Source organism: Ictalurus punctatus, chromosome 8 (assembly GCF_001660625.3).
Source record: "Ictalurus punctatus breed USDA103 chromosome 8, Coco_2.0, whole genome shotgun sequence".
Classification (NCBI taxonomy): Eukaryota; Metazoa; Chordata; class Actinopteri; order Siluriformes; family Ictaluridae; genus Ictalurus; species Ictalurus punctatus.
In genome coordinates, this window is record NC_030423.2 from 16913903 (window position 1) to 16927339 (window position 13437).

Here is a 13437-nt window from a genome sequence, read left to right on the forward strand (position 1 = left end):
TAAAAGATTTGATGGTGTTTTTAGTGTGCACTGGTGTATTTCTGTTTTTTTTTTTTTGTTTGTTTCTCTCGTTCTGGATGTATACTGCATCATCCTGTTACTTTGTTAACAGCAGATAAACGTTCATGCTTTTCTAGACGAGTGTTCTCTTCTTATTTGAGCTGAGTATTACAATTTATTGCTATTGTTTTATTCCCTTCTGCGTGTTCAAAAATCTCCATAGAGATTCAAATTTGTTTTATTCAAATGGACAACGATGCAAATAAAATGGATGTGTGTTGAGAAGTATGATGTGGCAAAACCTCACCTTTTGCATGTGATATGCAGACACAAGGCACTTTCACTAAAGGACATTCAGTTCCAAAAATGATTGATGTATATTTCAGGTCAGCATGACCAAGAATGTAAGCTGACATTCATTCAAGAATGTCTTTTACTGTATATGATGTAACACACTACTCCTTTGATACTACTATATCCCATTGTTCTTCTTTTGTTCATAGCTACCTGAATGATCTAGACAGGATATCGGTCCCTACTTACGTCCCCACGCAACAGGATGTCCTCAGGACCAGAGTGAAGACCACTGGTATTGTTGAGACCCACTTCACCTTCAAGGATCTTCACTTTAAGTGAGCATTAGACTTTAATCAAAACATTGAACCCATATCACAACTGGGGAATGTCTACCGGCCATCCATAGCACATAAATCAGGCAAATTATTGAAATATTGTGGTGGAGAACATCGTTTGCATGTTTCCCTGCTTGCCTTTCAGGTTTTGTGAGTGCGTCTCTGCTGTTTTGTGTATTATCTGACCAAACAAAGAATATGTTATTAGTATATACTATGCAATTTATTTTGGAAGGCGGGTATGATGAATTCAGGAAGTGTCAGTGTGTTGGGTTTGAACTTCCCTTATGTTTATGTCTTGATTTCAAAGCAGTGTTATTTATGGTTGTAAATTCAGAAATGCCTAATTAGCATCTTGACTGAGTGTATACTAGGACACAGACCAAGGATTTCAAACGAACTATAAGATATAATATGACTTAAGACTTGCAGTATTGTATGGAGAATTTGAATATTTGAGATTTATGGTAAACTCACGGAATGTCGGGAACGTTTGAGATTTAAATGCAGAAAATAAAAAGGCATAAAGTTTTGTTTTGATGTCTTGCTGCCCTAAAGCCTCTTTCATGACATTGTACTTGTTCTCTTCATGTATCAGATAATTGACAACATGGCTAAGATGCTGTTAAGGGCTTTACCCATCAGTGGCTAGTTATTTTTTACAATAGGAGTGGAACTCAAAGTTGCTAATGAACAGCTCTAACATAAGGACCGATACTAGTGTCAGACAATTTATGCTGTCAGGGGAGCAAGGGAACACCTGCTTTATGCAAAAGATGAGGAACACAAGGAAAAATGTGAACCTTGGTCAGCTGGTGTCCCTGAAAAGTGCAATCTGAATTGATTGAAAGGATAGTAGCATTATTTAGTATAAATAACCTTTCAATCAAACATCTAGTAAAAAATAATATGAAATATGATAAACCTCACATTGTACTTGTGCATGTGCAAAATAGCTCAGGTTTTTTTTCCACCTACGCTTAAAGTCCTTATTGTTTAGATAATGCTGCCATACTGTAATATTCATGAACAGTGAGAGAATAAATCACACAACCCATGTGCATTTATGTAATTCCTCAAGCAAAATCCTTTTTTTTTTTTTTGTGGCATATCTAAGAAACCAGTGCTCTTTCTAGGAAATCCAGTTCCAGTAATGTCATATTGTACTGCTGTAATGTTTGAGTACTATTTTTTTATTTTTATTTTTTTTTTTTATATAAATGATGTTAACTCTGTCCTTGCAGGATGTTTGACGTGGGTGGTCAGAGATCTGAAAGAAAGAAGTGGATTCACTGCTTCGAGGGGGTGACCGCCATCATTTTCTGCGCTTCTATGAGTGACTACGACCTGGTTCTGGCTGAGGATGAGGAAATGGTACGTTCTATCCTCAACATCACTTTAGCTGTACTTGATGACTTTACTGTAACACAGGGTCTGTATCAGGGGTGTGAAATTCATTTTAGGTAACGGACCACATTTATAATTAGTCAGGAAAATAAGGGAACGAACATCAACAACTCCACCTAAATGTTTTTCATTTATCAGCCGTTATCAAAAAGGTACATTCATAATGCACAAACAGATAGATCACCTAGAATAAAGATGGGCCGACTGCTATTCATTACCAAAAAAACATTTTGCGATCGGAGAAATGAATACAACTTGCAATTTTTCAAAATTACCACAGATTTTCCACAGATTTAGGAAATCATCACAATGCCTCGAGTGATGTCATCACAACACGCATTCAGCCAAAGCCCCCTTCGATTCATCAGTACAGCTCTCATTTACAGACAAAGCCTATAGTCATTGAAATGTAGGGAAATCAATATAGTTTGAAAAATTATTTGCAGATTAGATTTCAGAAGTTGTGATTGCGTAAGTATTCGCCCCCATTGCTGTGAAACCCGAAAATCATTCTTTTGGACAATGTTTAGACATAGGTACAGCATGAAATTTTTAGTTTGCTTATGAAGAATTGCATTCATTCACAATTGCATCATTAGCACCTTTTGTAAGTAGTTGCATTTAGGGCCCTGGGTTAATTGCTATAGTGGGAGACTAGATTTTTTTCTGCTGTTCTTTCAATTCAATTACAGTCGACCAAAGAACACGGATTCTCAATTCATTTTGTGCGCTGGATTAGAACCTTTACTGGGCTGTATGTTTGACATACCTGCTCTAGATGATTTATCAGAGTTGCTGGATTATTTTCCATCTTGTATTTCACCTTCTACAGAACCGCATGCACGAGAGCATGAAGCTGTTTGACAGCATCTGCAACAATAAGTGGTTTGAGGAGACGTCCATCATCCTTTTCCTCAATAAGAAAGATCTGTTTGAGGAGAAAGTCAAGAAAAGCCCTCTGACCATTTGCTTCCCAGACTACACTGGTACGTGCATACACGATTAGCGTGTCTGAACTTAAATGTGTCGTAAATGTGCTATACGTCAGACATGCAGCCATATCACAGTTGGTTCCTTTATGGTATTGTGTCTGGTATTCTCTCATCAGTACTTCTGTTCTTGTGCTAAGGTGGGAACACGTATGACGAAGCGGCCGCCCATATCCAGAATCAGTTTGAGGACCTGAACGTGAAGAAGGAAACCAAGGAAATCTACACCCACTTCACTTGCGCAACAGACACTAAGAACGTGCAGTTTGTCTTTGATGCCGTCACTGATGTCATCATCAAGAATAACCTGAAGGACTGTGGGCTGTTCTAGATCCAGCTGTTATATCAGTGAGTAAAAATCTATGAGATTATGAATTATTTATCTTTTACAGATCTCTCAAGAGTAACTGCTTGAAATGACAAGAAAATCTATATATAGCAGCATCACGTCTTGTTTTACCCATTTCTTTTAACATCAAATATTATTATACTTTTATCAGGATATCTTTGGGTCCTTAAAAGGTCTTAACTTGTCTGAAATTACTTTTTAAAATTGTATTGTTCCTAGATCTTGGACTACAAGCATTTTTAAATTCGTGTCCTATTTTATTTTCAAAATATATAACAGAAAAAAAATCCAATAATATTAACGTACGTCTGTTTTTACATCCTGCCTTAGGTGTGCGTTAATCTGAGGCTTACATTAGCTACCTTCTGTTGAGTAAAATGTAACCAAACGCATCTGGAGAACAGTAAATATGTTCTCAGGTTAAAACCTGCATCTGCCGATGCCACTGAAGCTCACGGCGTGATTTTATGTGCCATAAAATTACAAATAAATTAGAATTTAATAGCACCGAAAAGTCATAAAAACTGTTACGTTTAGGTTACGTGTAGTTGAGAACAAGGCTTCACAAATGTTTTAGAGTCAGGCACCCCTTTAAAATAATTTGATAACTTTAAATTCAATAAATTCTATAATTATAACAGACCCCTCAACACAGATTCATCTTTATGAATATAGTCTTTATAAACTGTTTAAAGATGGGGCTTATTGGTCAAATGTGTACAAAAATACTCTGGCTATATATTGAAGCTATAGCGCTTTTCATTTAAGAACTTTCCATCAGCAAAACATAGGTCAGAGTTGACATTATTTATAGGCCAACATGTTTGAGTTATTACAGTTTGGATTAAATCCATTGAATTGAAGTGAAACATTTATAATAATAAAATACTAAATACATAATAATGAAGAACTAAACAGTGAATATAATATAATAAGGGTGGATTGTGATTTCCTGTAACTAAAATAAATAAATAAATAATAAAAAATAAAATACAATTTTATGGACCCCCTGGCTCTGCTTGAACCACTGTACTAGTGTCCAATTTATTTGTTATCTTGAACATACTCCTTGGCCATTTTATAATGTCCACTTACCTTACAGGTGTACATAATAGGTGTAGTGTATAGATTTCAGCACCCCTCTCCGTTGTATATTATCAGAAAGGGACCACCATAGGGCTACTATACCTGATACTGTCATACCATTGCATATCACTACTGTCGGGAGAATTATCCACCACACAAATAATATCTAAAATGCCCAAAGAGGAGTGTTACCTAACAAACTGGCAATTTTTTATAACAATTTGTGTGCTTATTATAACTCTGACTTTGAGTACTTGGCAGAACAAATTCCTCTTACGTGAACACGATTATGTCTGTTGCATTCTCTGTTCGCTTCATCACAGGGTGACGGAAATAGACAGACAGAAAGTAGCTGGGAGACGTACGGCTGCAGCGAGGTCAACTATGAACACGGCATATCCGTTATGTAAACATTTTATTTATCTTCTCTAAAAAATTTTATTGTTACAGGGAAAAAAAATCTTTATGTAAAATATTTGTACAACTGTAATTGTCGCTGGAACTGTTTTAAAAAAAAAAAAAATTATAGTTGCTTTCTGAAGGTTTTTTTTTCATGCTGAAGGTTTTTTTTGGGAACATCTTTTATTCTCTGCTCTTTTTTTTGGTCATTTAAGCTGCTCAAACACAGATGTAGGCATTAACATGAAATCATGTAACATTAGTAGCACTCTTTTCCGGGGGTGACTCTGATGATGACGGAGAGCATATATGAATAGTTGACAAAACAATCCCGTGGTGTACGTGTAAAACCTGCCTGAATAATAAGATTAGTATAGAGAAACTCCTCTGTGTGCAAACATTATAGATGGATGAGATTTCCCAGAACACATCTGACTACGCAGAATTCACATCCATCGTGTCCGATTAGTCTGTAGTTTGATTACGAAGAGTGGGACTGAAAAGGCTTTTGGTTTCAAGAAGAACTGTGATGACTTTGAAAACTTGAAGGCATTGTGGATGAAGATGAAGAAATGGAGATGGGCATTTTGCTCACAGAGAACCTTTTTCAAAGGACCAAAGCATTTTGATCTTGTTAAATGATTTCTGTAGTAAATAAGTACCCTTGCACTTCTCATCCAAGTGCGTTGCACACTATTTAACTGCCTGTTATATGCTAGAAAATATGATGTTATATAGTAGACATTTTCTTCTAGATATTTATGATAAATTTTATTAGATTTATGCACCTCACCTTATGTCCCTCACTGTCTCTGTTCTCATTGGTGGGGAATAACTGACCAGTATCCACTATTTTGCTAATAAAATGTGCTGTGATTAACTCATGGCATTTCGAAATAGGTGTTTTTGTGTCTGTCCGATGTCCTTTTGTTTAGTAGCCTTTATTTTTGCCTTCCCGTCACCTTTTGGCGTTGTGTACCAGTGATACACTATATAAACACATTTATAACATCTCAAACAGCAGCCATAGTGACACATTTCAGATAGTGACTCATAATGTTTACTGGTAGTTTATGTTTAACTATTATTCAATTATACACATAAGAAATGCATACATAGTTTAGTAGTGTTGTATTATTATAGTCAGCAAAATTAATAAAGTCTTTTATTATAAACCTGGCCTCTTCTTAGTGTTTAAGAGGTGGAGGCCCAAAGCTATTCTTTATAAAGACATTATAAACCCCGTTAAAGTGTTATAGCATGCTCCCCCCTGGTGGTGAAAATCATGTTTACAGCTCCATGCCTTGATGGTTAGACCAGACACTGTAGTCAGTTCTACTAGTGGTGTAAATCCCTTGTGTAGTCTTAACATTATGTATACTCCCCTTGTCTCTTAACTAAACCCCTAAAATAAAGCAACTTATTTCATTTTAAACCCCAAATCAGTTATTCATGAAGTAATAACCTGCCATTCATCATAAACTTTGTGAATATCTGGGCTTTCCCTCTTCACAGTGCAGAAAGACTGCATTTAATCAGTGAAAACGACTTGTTTTCTCTGCTGTTAAATATAATGACGGGTGATTTTTGACCCTTAAGACAACACTTAAACTGAAATGCCTAAAGGCAGCCTCAGACTACAGTCATTCCTTCCTTCATTCATTCATTCATTAATCTACAGTAAGTGGTTTATTTATGCTTTCAGAACCTGTTGTTTCTTAAGGAATGTGGCAGTGTTGATTCACACTATTGACCACATAGGCACATTTAAATAATTTTTTCTTAAAGAATTTAATCATAAAAACACATTTTATAAAGTATATGAAGGATGTCTTTAATAGTAAATGCCTTTCTGTAATATGTGCTTCCACACACTCCTTCATTCCCCCTACTTCATGCTGAGACTATATTGTAGAAGGATTGAGTTTTACTCTCAAGTGATTAGTCTAATCTCTCCGATCTCTGAGGGAGATGAACCAGATGCCTAATGGAGCCTGTACTAAAGGAGAAGGTAGCAGGAAGAAGATGGAGTCCTTGATCAAAAGCCCACTAGTGTCCTGTACCATATGGCTCAGATCCCAGGTAAACTGCATCAAACAACCTTCCTGCAGCTCCCAACTGTCTGATCAGTCACATGACTGATGATGCCTCCTTAGCTGTAGTACAAGTAATGAAGCTATTTGTGCATTACTTAAGAGTATTTTGGAGGGTGGGCTGAAGGTTGTATTCTTGTGGTAAATGTAAACAAAATGGCCGTAAGTGAAAGTAGATGATCTCTGTAAATGTCCAGTTGCTGTATCAGCAAAAGGTTTCCTAAGAACTGTGTAATCATATAATGACTATATATGCAGCCTAAGCAGTGTTTGGTGTGTAAGTGAATTATGTTCTGTGGAACATAATTATTAAACATTTAACTGTTGAAATGATAATGGTAAAGTTCTCGCACTATTTTTGCGTCTGTGATCACAGGGGCCTAGCTAGATTTTTTTTTTACAATGGGGTGGTCGTATTTGACCCAATGACATTGGGGTGGCAAACTAGTCTGAGACAAAATACTAATCCTTATCCACAGAAAATGACACATTGTGACTACCCCATCAGTACATCAGAGTAGGCCTGAGTAGGATCAACATTAGACATAAAAGGCACACATCTGCCAGTAAATAGCCAGTGAACAGGTTTGAGCCTCAGCTCAACTACCTGTTTTTAAAATGAGCGGAGTTTTTTTTCACTGTAGAAAGTTCATGGAGGTAACGTTGAATGAATTCCACGTGAGCAACACTGACTGGAGGCCCATGCCAATTAGTAAGATTCAGGTGATGGAATATTAGCAAGTTACGTTAATTCATCCGTTTAATTGCAACAATTATTACGTTTTTTTCCCACTATTTAGCTGTCTTTTTATTTTAAGGATCTAATAAACTGCATATATAAAATAATTTTATTTACGAGTGTCATGTTTGTGATTTTTAGGTTAGTCGTCATTTAGTACAGTTTCTGACCATCAAATCAAAATACACTTGTGATTTGATGACTTAATGCTTATTTATTCAGAAACAGAAGCAACTAAATACAAAAATGCTACTTTAAATTTGAACTCCAACAGCGTGCTTTCAGTTGATGGATGCTCCATTTATATTTTTATGAGCTGCAGAGATTCAAGACAACTATATTGTATATTTTTTTAATTTAATATATAAAATTGTTTTATTCACAAGTGTCATGTTTGTGATTTTCATTTGTTATGTAGAATATTTAGTTCAAGCAATGTCCAGAAATAGGTGCATTTTTATTGCCTAACATTTAATTTTCCAGTTTAACTTTTATTTAACTGTAGAAAAAAAAAAATAAAGGAATGCTTTGTAACATTATTTTAAAATGACAGAATACAATAACATTATTTACAATTATTTACAATAACATTATTTTACAATGACCGAAATCACTGCCTATTCCAACTGCAGTTTGACTTTTTCCATTTTTAGACCATTGAACTAATATTGTTTATGCTAGGGGGAAAAATTTTACTATATAGTTTGCAATATATTAATAGGTCTTATTGAGCAACTGATAATTTCTTACTGACCTGTTTTACTGTCCCACCCATTACAATTGTGACCAAGAATTATTATTTTTTTTAAAGTTAGTGAAAGTACCACTAACTTTTTAAAATCCTTTTTAAGAAAAGGAATGCAGTTTGTTTAATTGAGCAATCCATGGAGTAAAATGCATATGCTGTATCTTCAATAGCTTTGGTTTCACATGCAAATATACTGGCCGATTAACAAGCCATTATCATCTTTAATTAATCTTATCTTTTGGCTAATAAAATTTGAAGGGGAGGAGCAGAAGCATAAAACCTGGAGAGTCACATGGATTCTATCCAGGTCAAGTGATTTGTACGTATTTGCAGTGTGACATCGCAATGGAGGCAAAAGTATTTTACTCAAAGAGAAGCACTGCTGAGAGGTGATGATAATTGGGGGGAAGGGGAGATCCACGTGTCAATAAGTAACTGGCGAAAAAGCTGCAGGATTCATCCTCTTCAAAAACACAAAGAATTTCTTTGTTGCTGAACCCAATCCTACGGAAGCCCTAAGCAGCCATGTATTATTATTGTTTTTATTTGCCTTTATCCTTCCTACAGTGAGTGTCCCACAACTTGTACACATGGTATAATTTTTGAGTATAAAAAGAGTATCTTAGAGAGGCAAAGTCTCTCAGAAGTAACGATGGGCAGAGTTTCACCAATATTTTTTTTATACATGTTGCTACCAACAAATTAAAAATTACCTAATTTTTCCCTTAAAATTGTACATTTCCTCAGTTTAAACATGTGCTATGTTTTCTACATTCTATTGTGAATAAAATATGGATTTATGAGATTTGCAAATCATTGCATTGTTTTTATTGACATTTTACACATATCTTATATATTGATGCTGACAGTTTTGTCTTACTCATTTTATTTTTGTATTTTTTAAATTTTTTTTTACTTTTTTAGCTGGAAACCCCCACAGATGTCTTTTCTTTCAGCAGAGGGAAAATTTGAAATTATGGGCCGGTGCCATACATGGGGTTTATTCATATAAAAAAATCAGGTTGCTGGTGTTGCCATCTTTATGGAGGTTTGCAAAGAGAGTCTCTGAATTTTCTCTCAGTCTCTTTTTTTTTTTGTAAACTTTTCGTGCAGTTTCATTTGAAATATCTTTTGGGCAGTTCAGTGGAATGGCCTCCACACTTTGGGTTTGTGTGGGCCTAGGGTTATGTCCAAGATGTTTTCACACCTCCAACATGTAGGTCAGCTAGTCAAGTAGTGCTGAAACCTCATAGAGCAACTGTTCAGCGGGGATAAAGACGTAGAAGTGAAAAGTAAAAGTGATAATAATTACTTGAGTAAGAGTAATAAAGTATACGAAACTACTCAAGTTACTAGTTACTTCGCATCTGAATCTGATTAAAATCAAGGAAAATCCTGAATTTCACACTTTGTGTGTGTGTGTGTGTGTGTGTGTGTGTTGATGCCTTCTTCCCCTCTCCAGGACGTTAAAAACATGAGCGGTTGTTGCGTCAGACCACTGCAATGAACCGCGAAGCTCAGAACATTTGATCTACGTCTGTAAGTCTCAGGGGTAAGAGTAATATTTAGGACATGGGGAAGCTCAACTTCTATCATAGCTGCCAAGAACGTGGGGAACAGAACTGTTAACTGCATGTTTTAATAAATCCATATCTTTACACTGATATCATTGAAAAGTGACTAAACTATTTCATTGCACATATTTCTATTCCAAGGGTTTCATCCAAAAACTAGTTATTGGTTAGGTTCAGTGGTCAAACCTTAGATGTTTACTATTCCTTATATGTCAGTTTGAGCATCAGAATCATGCTGAAACAATTCATTAATCATCTACATATTTGTCCTGGTAAGAGTCACGGTAGTCTCACAAGTCAGACTTTTAGCTAAAGCATTAAGTGGCATGTTTTCAAGAGGTGGGAGAAAACTGGAAAACCTATAGGAAACTCACACAGGCCCAGGAGGAACCGTGAAACGCTGCAAAAGTGACCACAGTTCAGCATTGAACCTACAACCCTTGGAGCATGAACTCATAATACTACCCACTATGCCAACTCACCACCGCTGCTGGAGCAAGCTAAAGTTTAACTAGCTTACCATATGGATTAATTAACCAAGCAATGTTTACCTAGAAGTATTTAAGCAAAGAAATGTGAAAGTACAAATCTGTAAAAATATGTACAAATATTAAACAGCAAGTATGCTAAATAAACGTGCTTTAAAAAAGGTTGTACTCAAACTTATAGACCCAGTTTATATGCATATGTAAAAAAATAAGTATGCATACTTGAAAAATAAGTGCATACTAATATTTTAAGTATGCATGCCAAAATTGAAATATACATACTTAAAAATCAGTTTGCAAAATAAATACAGTACTACTACTACTACTACTACTACTACTACTAATGTTTTACAAGGGTACCCAGTATAAGATGGCTGCCCCAAGCCACCTCTTATCTACGCTCATGTCTTTATGGAGACTGATTTCACTTCAGTACTCTGCATGGGCTCAATAGTAGAGGTCTTAGGGGACTCCTAGCATAACGGTGAGATTCCATACAGGGCTCTTGGGGGAGTGTGATGGAGGAAGATGTCTTACTTCCTTCAGAAAGTCTGTGACAAGTTTGGAATATTTTGAATATAAATAAAAAATGAGGTCTTTTTTGCTTTAATAAGTTATAAATAAAATATATGTTTAGGTTCAGCAGTGGTGGATCTCAAGATATAGAGAAATGTTTGTCAAATTGAAAAACCCTCATAATCAGATCCCTGGAAATTCATTTGCAAAAATGAAAAAAAAAGTTTTAATCTGTACTTTATAAATACATCACAGTCCTTCTTTCATATATCAAAGAATGACTGTTGGGCATCCATATATTTGTGCGTTAGATCTGCTCTACTAGAGAAGCACCCAAATAATCCTAATCCACAAAAATCCAGATGATCTTAATATCCACTCTGGTAAATCATATTTTGCTCTAATCTGCACATGATCTGCAAAATCTAATTATGATTCCCCTTAGGCCTGAACCATATCATATTTGCCAACAGTCTAATAACAAATTATTTAAACCAGGGGGTCCCAGTGGTTCACTGCATTACATTTGTTCAAATTGTCTCCAATCCAGACACCCCTGATCCAATTTATAAAGGCTGATAATTACATTATTAGTCAGAACAGGTGTGTAGGGATTGAAGAAAGCATGAAACCCTATTTGGGGGTTCGATTCCTGCCATGGCCCTGTGTGTGCAGAGTTTGCATGTTCCCCATGCTGCGGGGGTTTCCTTCGGGTACTCCGGTTTCCTCCCCCAGTCCAAAAACATGTGCCCAGCGATGGACTGGCACCCTGTCCAGGGTGTCCCCCGCCCTGTGCCCCATGCTCCCTGGGATGCCCCATGCTCCCGTGACCCAGTAGGATAACCGGTATAGAAAATGGATGGATGGATGAAACCCTATAGGGCAGTATTTAGAGAACTGTAGCAGAGAGAACACTAGCTACATACATAAGTGTTGTTCAATAATCACTGAGTAGCACCTGGATACCTTCTGATGTGTACACACGCTCATGCTGAGACATACCAACAAGTCACAAAGTGACCATATGACATAGTATTTGCAATGAATACTGTTGTTATACAGTCTCCTTTCCCTTCTTGCTGAGTTCCTGCTAGATCTGGTTCTGGGGGACAGGGAACCATGGGCTGTTATCTGTTGTTTGTAGAACCACAGTTACATAAGTAATTAATGTTAATTGATAAGGCCACAATGTCATTAGAAACCAACCCACCAAATGGAAAGCGGGGCAATGTTAAACATGCAGAACCTGGAGAAAGTGCATGGTGATGCAGAGGTACCATCAGCTCTGACTTTCTGGAGCAGCATGCATCTAAATAATGCCCATGAGGAAGAGACGCTCCTCATAGAGTGGAATGTCATGGTATGGGCCAGGCAGCACTCAGGAATGTCTGGCCACATGCACTTTTAGTGTAGACAAGACTTTCCACTGTCCCTGCAGGAAGGAGAGTAGTCTAGGAGCTGGGCAGTACACCAGATCTAAATGAATGGCTAGGCACCGTTTGCAGAACAGTTTCTACCCATGTACTAGGGGATCAGAAGTATTTTCTGGAGGTTTTAGTTGCAATTGTCAACCTGCACTTCTTTCCCAGTGCCAAACCCACAGGCACAGGTATACTGGACAAAGGTGCCAACAGAACTACTTGGGGAAGAAGGTGCCAAGGTGTTCTGACAACTAGTGAGAACAGCTGTGGAAAGCAAGTCCTTGCTGGGCATTTTGGGGTCAATAATGGGATTCTGTGGTCTTATTGTTCAATGTGAGCAGAATCAGTGGCAGAAATGGAAATGCGTGCAGTAGACAGTGAGGTACGATGAGGTACAGTATACATTGTGCACAATAATGAGGGAACCCAGCGCAAGGTAACGGTAATGGTGTTCCAAATGTACTCCAAACAAATAGAAAATTACACTCAACGCAAGCGAATAGTCAAAAGAAGATTAGGTGATTAAAAATGTTTATAAACATTTTAGTTTGGAAGATATTTGCATACATAGGCATCACTATTATTATTTAGAAAAGTATAAGCCTTTAGATCAAAACCCACTTTACCCTGCTACTGTGGACACAAAAACCAAAATGTTCTACAGAAACCATGTTGCAAACATTTTAGGATTTCATTAGGCTAAAGCACTTGTTACCTCAGTGTGCCTTCTCATTCACAGCTAATGTTTGCCATCAGCTTGACAGCCTCCTTAATACTGAATGAAACATCAGGCCTCTCTTGTCCTCCCTGAACTCACATTAAAAAGTAATGACAACAATTAAAACACCACTTAGTTTTTCACTTCAGGTTTATATTAACATTGAAAGTCATAGATGGCATCTTGCTATGCAGCCATTTCTTTTTCAAGGGCCCAAAGAAATGGATCATTAAAGGCCCTTTAAGACCATAACAGTGTTACAAGTACACTAAAAAATA

General features: G+C 36.7%; 1 protein-coding gene across 2 annotated transcripts in view; it reads left to right on the forward strand.

Moving 5' to 3' along the window:
* Positions 1-5761, forward strand: part of gnaia (guanine nucleotide binding protein (G protein), alpha inhibiting activity polypeptide a) — a 14113-nt gene extending 8352 nt beyond the window's left edge. Inside the window, exons 5-9 of one of the 2 annotated variants that reach the window (XM_017473284.2) lie at positions 504-632; positions 1877-2006; positions 2872-3025; positions 3169-3376; positions 4787-5761. In XM_017473284.2, the coding sequence (XP_017328773.1) occupies positions 504-632; positions 1877-2006; positions 2872-3025; positions 3169-3359 (604 nt within the window). In that variant the 3' untranslated portion in view covers positions 3360-3376; positions 4787-5761. 2 annotated transcript variants of the gene reach the window in all.
* Positions 5762-13437: the final 7676 nt, after the last annotated feature.